Source organism: Lynx rufus, unplaced genomic scaffold, assembly GCF_022079265.1.
Source record: "Lynx rufus isolate CCGP_SWC_20201006 ecotype Redwood Valley unplaced genomic scaffold, mLynRuf1.p SCAF_9, whole genome shotgun sequence".
Lineage (NCBI taxonomy): Eukaryota > Metazoa > Chordata > Mammalia > Carnivora > Felidae > Lynx > Lynx rufus.
The window spans coordinates 56,067,064-56,074,764 of record NW_025814897.1 but is presented as its reverse complement, the minus strand read 5'-3'; the positions used below and the strand labels follow the sequence as shown (position 1 = coordinate 56,074,764).

The 7,701-nt window shown below is 44.0% G+C and overlaps 1 protein-coding gene across 1 annotated transcript; it reads left to right on the top strand.

The window, feature by feature from the left end:
- Positions 1–102: 102 nt before the first annotated feature.
- Positions 103–6,709, top strand: GVQW3 (GVQW motif containing 3). Its single transcript, XM_047072182.1, has 2 exons — positions 103–3,235; positions 4,278–6,709. Exon 1 carries the CDS (start codon positions 520–522, stop codon positions 1,150–1,152), a length of 633 nt encoding a protein of 210 aa, XP_046928138.1. The 5' UTR covers positions 103–519; the 3' UTR covers positions 1,153–3,235; positions 4,278–6,709.
- Positions 6,710–7,701: the final 992 nt, after the last annotated feature.

The following is a 7,701-nucleotide window of genomic DNA, read 5'->3' as shown; positions in this document are numbered from 1 at the left end:
TGCGCATGCGGGCGTGTCTCCCGGGACTCTAGAGCAGGCGAGCCCCCGGCACTTTCGGTAGGTTTGGCTTGCGCGGGTTTTTGCAGTTCTGGGGCGAGCTTGCACGTCGTATCGCCGGTGCATCTCTCCTTGCTTGCTTACGTTGCCACCACTTAGGCCTCTATTGCAGAAATCGCCATACGCTCTTAAGGGCCGCAGAATCGGGAAGACCTTGCTGACTGATTGGCACACTCTTGGCAGATCTACGTGCACAAGTTGGACGGAGACGTGTAGATTTCATTTTCCCCAGCTTTACAGCTTCTCTTTGGCCCTCGGGCCAGGTTAGCTTCTCAGGACAGGCCTCCCCAGCCTCGACCCGGAAGCTGAGGGGCAAAAACTCAGAAAAGCAATTACTCCTCCCTGGTGAGGCTTCTGGAGGAGCATTAATAGCGACATGATTCCACTTGCAGCACTATAGAGATTGGTTTCTCTGTCTTCCCTTACAGTCGTGGTCTTAACGTTCCTGTGTTAAGTGCCAGAATGAGTGACCGCTATCTAGAACAAAGGATTAGTATCAAATTTTGCGTCAAATTGAACAAGTCTGCAAGTGAGACCCACCACCTTTTAAAAGAAGCTTATGGGGATGAAGTCATGTCCAGGGCCAGAGTTTTCGACTGGCACAAAAGGTTTAAAGAAGGGCGGGAAGACGTTCGAGATGACGCCCGAAGTGGCCGTCCAGTCACCCACCGGACGGATGAAAATATTCAGAAGGTCAAGGACTTGGTTTGTTCAAACAGGCGGTTGACAGTGAGGATGATGGCCGAAGAGTTAAATTTAGATAAAGAAACTGTTAGACTCATTCTGAAAGAAAACTTGAATATGAGAAAAGTTTCTGCAAAAGTCCTATCAGGTATTTTGAAGGATGAACCTCAGCCTGGGAAACTTGACTTTCGGTCTGATCTTTCAAAGGAAACTAGGAAAAATAGCTCGTGTGTAAGGAAAAAGATAACAAGTTCTGAAACATGGACTCATCTCCAGTGTGAAGCTGGCGGGGAGATACCTCTGCCTGTATCTCATCCCCAGAACCACTTCCCTGCCAGCCAGCTTCTGCATGCTTCATCATCAACAAGCCTTCCCACCAGAGCAGCTCAGGACTGGTTCACACCATGGTGAAAGGAATGTGAGGTGGCCGAGCCTGAGGTAGAAAGCTGCCTCACAGTTGGGCACCTTCCTTTGCTGCCCCTCCATTTTCAGTCTTTACCATTCCTTCCCCCATGTCACAGCCCTCCCAGTTACTCTTGCTGGACCGCTGGGCCATCCTCCAGTTTTGGAGAACTTCTGGCTGTTGACTGCTGGTACTTGTTTGTTCTTGAATTCTTTTGCTTAACAAGTTTGGATCTCCTTGCTGCCCGGACCTTACCTTGTGGCTATCCTGTTCCCGTGTTCTCAACATCCTGACTCAGGGGTTCATACCATTGAAAGGTGGGAACATGACCCCCTGGAGTCTTTCTGTGCCCAGGAAGGCATATTCTTCTGGGAGGACCCCAAAAGAAGGCCTACAGTTCCAGCCTGCTTCCCAGGCAGGACCTGAGGTACGGTACAGAAGGCTGTGGCACGCCGACCTAGTGAGCAATGCTAAGGGCATATCCAGCCCAAATGACTCAGTAGGAACCCCTCGGTATTGAGGGGTTGGCCACCCATACTAATCTCACAGACCTGTCTCTCACAGAAGAGCTGGATTTGTTTCATTAGTCCCATGCTTCGCACCCCCACTCGTTTGGGTAACTCCTCTGCTGGAAAAGGAGGATTTGGTCCTAGAAAATATAAGTGAGGAGACTCAGGCCCAGGCTGTGATGTGTGAGGAGGAAGACAAGAGGATACTCTAGACCTTGAATTAAGGGCGTCTGCTGCTCATGTGCTGATTCCCACACAGCTATAACTAATACCAACACTGTCGGGTGTTTTTTGAGCACGTGCAGTTTTTAAAACACTGCTGGGCATTGAAAGTGTGAAGTTATAAAACACGGTCACCACAAGGTGGGTGGACTTCCAGATGAGATGATTCCTGAACTGGATCCATAAGGAAGGGTGAGACAGGAGGCTAGGAAATTAGGGGAAGCTTCCCAAGCAGGTGAAACAGCATGAGGCTTCAAACCTGCATCAGTATGAAAATGATGGCGCTCTTGGCTGAAATAGCAAAGTCTGGAGAAGATAATAGTGTTGCAGAAGATGAACAATTTGGGATAATTTGCTTCCCTTCCTCTGCCCCAACTATGCCATTATTTTATAAATTGCTTCCCCTGAGTCTGTGGCTAGGTTTATAATAATTCATTTATTTGATTATCTAATTTTTCCATCAGACCCCCCCCCACCGCCAAAAAAAAAAAAAAAAAAACATTCTCTGCAAGTTCGAACTCCTTTATCTCTTTCTGCCTCTCTGCCAGCATTTATGCAGTGGAACTTTTCCCAAGTGGATTCCAAGTAATACCACATAGACTGGAGACATCTCAGAAATGCCTGATGGAGATGCAGTGGAAGATGGTTAGAAACAGCATTTCACAGGAATAGCCAATGTCTGTTTTACCCAAGGGTTTTCACATGCAAAGCTCCTATTATTGAAATAGCAGATTAGTAAACCATATTGGTTGAGAGAAGCCCGGCACTTAATTATTCAACACAGTTATTTTTAGTTCTGTTCTTTCACTATCTCTGTCCCCTTCAAAAAATGGCATGTTCCCAACTAACACCTGTCAGTTTTGAGGCACCCTTAAACCTACACCTTATGCAACAAATAAAAGATCTTGTGCAAGAAAAATCTTAAACCAAACAACAGCTCATAGACTTCTACCTACTTAGCGATTTGTAGACTTTCTGTTTCAGGACGTCATCTGACGTCTTCCACATCAGAAGAGGTTCTGGGTTCCCCACAAGCACTTGCCACCAGGAACACTGCACTTCTGGAACAAAGGCCCCGTACCTGGCTGTTGCAACTTTGGGGCTGAACCTCATTAATCCTTGCTAGGTTCAGTGGTAATTATTGGAGAATTGGATGCTCCTCGGCCAGGGCCAGGATCCTACAACAGTATCTCTAGGCAACATCTCCAACCTGAGAGAACTTATTTCTGGACTCATTCCTGTCCTGTAAACAGGGCTGGCATGAGCCTTCCAAAGATGATGGACCAAGACCATGCTGGAGCATAGGGTACCACAAGCAATGGTGGCCCAGACAGGGTTTGGACACAGCTACTGGAAGCAGGTAATCAAGAGTGTGAATTCAAATTGTTACAAGTAGCTATAAGGAAAAGGACTTAATGTTTTACTTTAGCTCTTGTGCTGAGTACTAGTCAGGTTGATCTACGGTACTACTGGGGCCCATTGCCCATTTGCGAGGCTTCCCAGAAAATATTCAATGAAATGATAATAGACCCTAAGACAGCTCAGATTTGGGGAAGTAAAATTTCTGCCCTAACACTCATCCACAGCAAACCATCTATACATGGCTGCTCAGAGTTGCTAAACCTGAGGCCAGACCATGATCTAGAGTATCCCCAGACGGGAGAGTTCTCATAAAGCAGTATCCCTTATGTGCCCACCCACCAAATCGGTTTTATTGCCGACACAAATGTTAACCCTGAACTGCACCTTCCCACCCAGGCTTCTTGAGCTAATCCTGTAGTCTCAAGAATCTACCCAACATCGTGCCCCAGGCTCTTGTCCGTGGCTTTTCTTATACACCTCTGTCTATTCTCTACCAGTTTGCTCTCTCTCCTCTGCTACACTGGTGCTTTGTTTTCTGGTTCAGGATCACACCTCTCCCCCTTCTGGTCAAGATTTTCCATTACAACTCTTAATTTTTAGATCCCTCTTCCAGCTCTTCACTTCACCTCTAAAATCTTGAGTGGGGAAAGTGGCCCCAGGTTGCTTTCCTATCCTCAAGAAGCAGGGTGGGACAACATGGAGGTATGTGTTCTTATTTTTGTGTTATCTAAGAGACATACAGGGAAGAAGAGAAAGCTCTTAGCCCACCCTTAGCCACCAGTGGTTCTGCTCCCCAGAGCCAACCAGTGTTAACAGGTTTCTTAAAGAGGAAATTTGGTTACCTCTGGTGCTCAGGAGTCACGAAAGTTTTTCAGAAATAGAAGATCCAAATCCCATCCTCTCTGGGTAAGCTCCATGGAAACATAGAAGATGAAGCCTGGCTCTCTGTAGGACATCAGGAGGAGAGCTGGACATCTGCAAACCTTGACTGTAATTCTCGAGCTCAACACAGTCATTTAATGAATCTCTTTGGCTTTCAGGCTGATCTCCGTCCCCATCCGCATTCTGGTTCAAAATCCACATGGAATGTTACATTCCACAACTAGAAGTCCACGAGAATAGACACCTTCCAGGGCAGATCATCCCATCAGTGATTTTATCTAATTCTTCCTCTGCCCCTCACACCACACTATTTTACTTCCACCTGTCCCACTGGTAATGAAAAAAAAAAAAAAACCGGAAAGAATTAAATATTCACCAATCTTTGATTTTAAAAAACATGTGGATAGTTCTGCAATCTTCTGAATTCTGCCCCTGGTTCTGAATCCTCAATGAAATGTTATTATTTAGGAAGAATGTGTACCTGGCGCCTGCTTTCCAGAGACTTCCTTTCAAATCCATTTCTTAGAATTCAGATTTGCCAGTGAACATGCCTTGATAAATGTGGGTGCCAAATGACTTGAGGCCATCTAGTAAAGGACGGCGATACCCTTGGGGAACTGTCTCTACATCACATGCACTGCTCAGCCAGCCTGCTATTTGCAGACCACTTCACCTCTAGGTCCTTGGGATTGGGTCTCACGAGGGTCTCACGTGGCTCAATTAGCAAGAGGTTCCTTTGCTGCTGGAACTGTATATGTAACCCTGTGTTCTCCAACTGCTTCTTGGTTAGATCAGACCTCTCAGATTTTACCAGGCTTTACACACTATCCAAGGCAACCCTCGTGTATTTCTCTTCTCTAGTCTGCCGTATCAGATCCTTGCAAACACCGGTTGCATCACCCTTCTCCAGTATTAATATCTAGAAATAAAAAAGCTATAGTGGGGAACTTCGATACTTCCAACAACCCTTGGATCTCGTAAAGGGGTCAACAAAAACTTTTTCTGTAAAGGAAATGTCTTAGGATTTGTGGGCCATCCAGTCTGTGTTGTAACTGCTCAGCATTTTATTGCAAAAGCAGATGTAGCTAATACGGAAGTAGGTGAACATAGCCGTGTCCTAATAAAACTTTATGGATACTGTAATTTGAATTTCACATGTTACAAAATACTATTTTGATTTTGTTCAACCATTTAAAAATGTAAAAAACCATTTTTAGACTTCTTAGCTTATACACCATAGAAAAGCAGATGATGGGCCAGGCTTGGCCCATAGACCATAGTTTGCCTGCCCCTGGTCCAATGTATGTAAAGTGTGTATATAAAATGACAGATGACTAATCCTCTTCCATCGATAATGTTAGTGCCATATTGATCCACCAGTGTCTGACAACTTACTGTACGGAGACTGTAGAATATTGAAGGGAATCTTTATGATGCCAGGAGAGTGAACTACAACTGAATGATGGACTGTTTATCGTAACCACATTCTGTTTCACAAAATAAGTTCTATGCTGTTTTTGACTAAAAGTGATATTACACAAACTACTACCTATATTATGCCCTTATCATATCTCAGAAACAATTTTGGCGATGCTGCAAATGGTTCCAAGTTGCAACCAGTGATAACAAGGAGCTGAAGGTGGTTCCAAAATTGCCTTGACCATGGGCAGCATTTGAATGAGTTTATGTTCTTACCTATGAAAGTGACTACTGTGGAAGCGACAACACCCACGATCCAGCGCACGCTGGGGCCAAGGGTGTACCCTTGTTTTACTTGCTTTTCCCCTAAAGAGAGCCGTATTGTGTCACCTTTATTTAAACTGGTTTCCCAAAATTGAGATAGAATCTCAGGATTGAACAGATGTTTACAAAAGTATTTAATCCAGCAAGTCAAGTTTTTCTCGAATCCTGGAGTGACAAAATACTACAGCTGCTGAATAGTTGCATCTGAGAGAAGGTTCTGTGTTAATTCCAAAAATTTTTGTCGAGCGACTATATGTCCCAGGCACTGTCCTGTGTGCTGAGGTGCAGCAATGGAGAAAACAGACACACGCCTTAGATCTGACAGTCTAAAATCTAATTATATTACTCTTCACCCAGGTAGAACTTCTCTTCCATGTGCCCACACTAACTTATTGTTAATTGCATACCTGAAAATAAGTATGACCTTTGCCGTAAGTCTCTGTGCTGCGGTCGTGAAGCCTCTCCAACTGCGTGAATAATTTGAGGACTGTATGTTCCACTTAGATTTTATTATCCTTTAGACAGATCTGTATTGGTAGGAAAACATGCTGGCAGTGTTGGAAGTGTAAATTGGCAACAGCTTTCTGAAAAGCAATTTGGCAGTATCTATCAGGAGCTTTAAAAATGTTTATATCTCCTGATCCTCTAATTCCACTTCTGGGACTCTGTCCTAAAGAAATAGTCTAAAATGTGGGCAGAATTTATGCTTAACAACCCAGAAGTCCAACAGTAGAAAATTGGTTAAATAAATTACAGTATGACCATACAATAGACTATTATGCAGTCATTATAATTAACGTTTATGAACAGTTAAAACACCATGGCGAAATGCTTATATTAAGTGAAAAGGGTGTTATACAAAATAGTATATATAAATCCAAAATTGTCTCTTTTTTTTTAAAGTTTACTTATTTTGAGAGAGAGAGAGAGAGAGAGAAAGCACAAGTCGGGGAGTGGCAGAGAAAGAGGGAGAGCGAGAGAGAATCCCCAGCAGACTCTGCACTGTCAGCACGGAGCCCCAGTTCAGGGCTCGAACCCACAAACAGTGAGATCATGACCTGAGTTGAAGCCAGTCACTTAACTGACTGAGCCACCCAGGCTCAGTCTTTTAAATGACCAGAACGGGTATGCCAACTCTGTGTGGTTGGGTTATAAGTATTTCTTTTTTTAATTTTCCATTTCTTCTCTTTTAAACAACATTTGTCCAAATGTTATTACTTTTATCAGAATAAGACAGTAGCACCAAAAGGTGGTGATGGAAGACAGTGAAGGCCAAACCGCTAGTTTGCTCCATGAATAATGAACTGTCTGGGTGGATACGGAGGCTGTATGCCATTGCGTTGCGGGTAGCAAGAGTGGGACAGAAGGGAAAAGGGCCTGCCCGAGAGGAAAGGCAGGTGACCAGGATCCCTACAAAAAAGGCAAAGTGGTATGAGAAGGTACCATGTTATGTAATCCTAGGTAAGTAAAAGCACGAATGGATCAGGTATGTTCTGACAGTGGGAAAGGATATGGAATACTCTCCTGAGCAAAATTCACCTCATTCTCGCATTCTCTCATACAAAGTGAATATTCTCAAGATGGATTTTATTACAGTTGATTCTCTGAAGAATCCTTGAGCCTCCCATATCATTTTTTTAGGATAGAAATGCCTATTGATGTGCCAAGCCTGCCTCCTCCCATACTGGGATGCTTAAGCAACCTGGATGCACGTGGAAATATTTGGTATTCCAAACTGGGAATCCCACAGCATATCATGAGTCATCGTAATGTTGTAACTTACAAAACTAAAGTTTGCAAATGTTATTTGGGTGGAATCTGGAATTGCTGTGCTTTTTA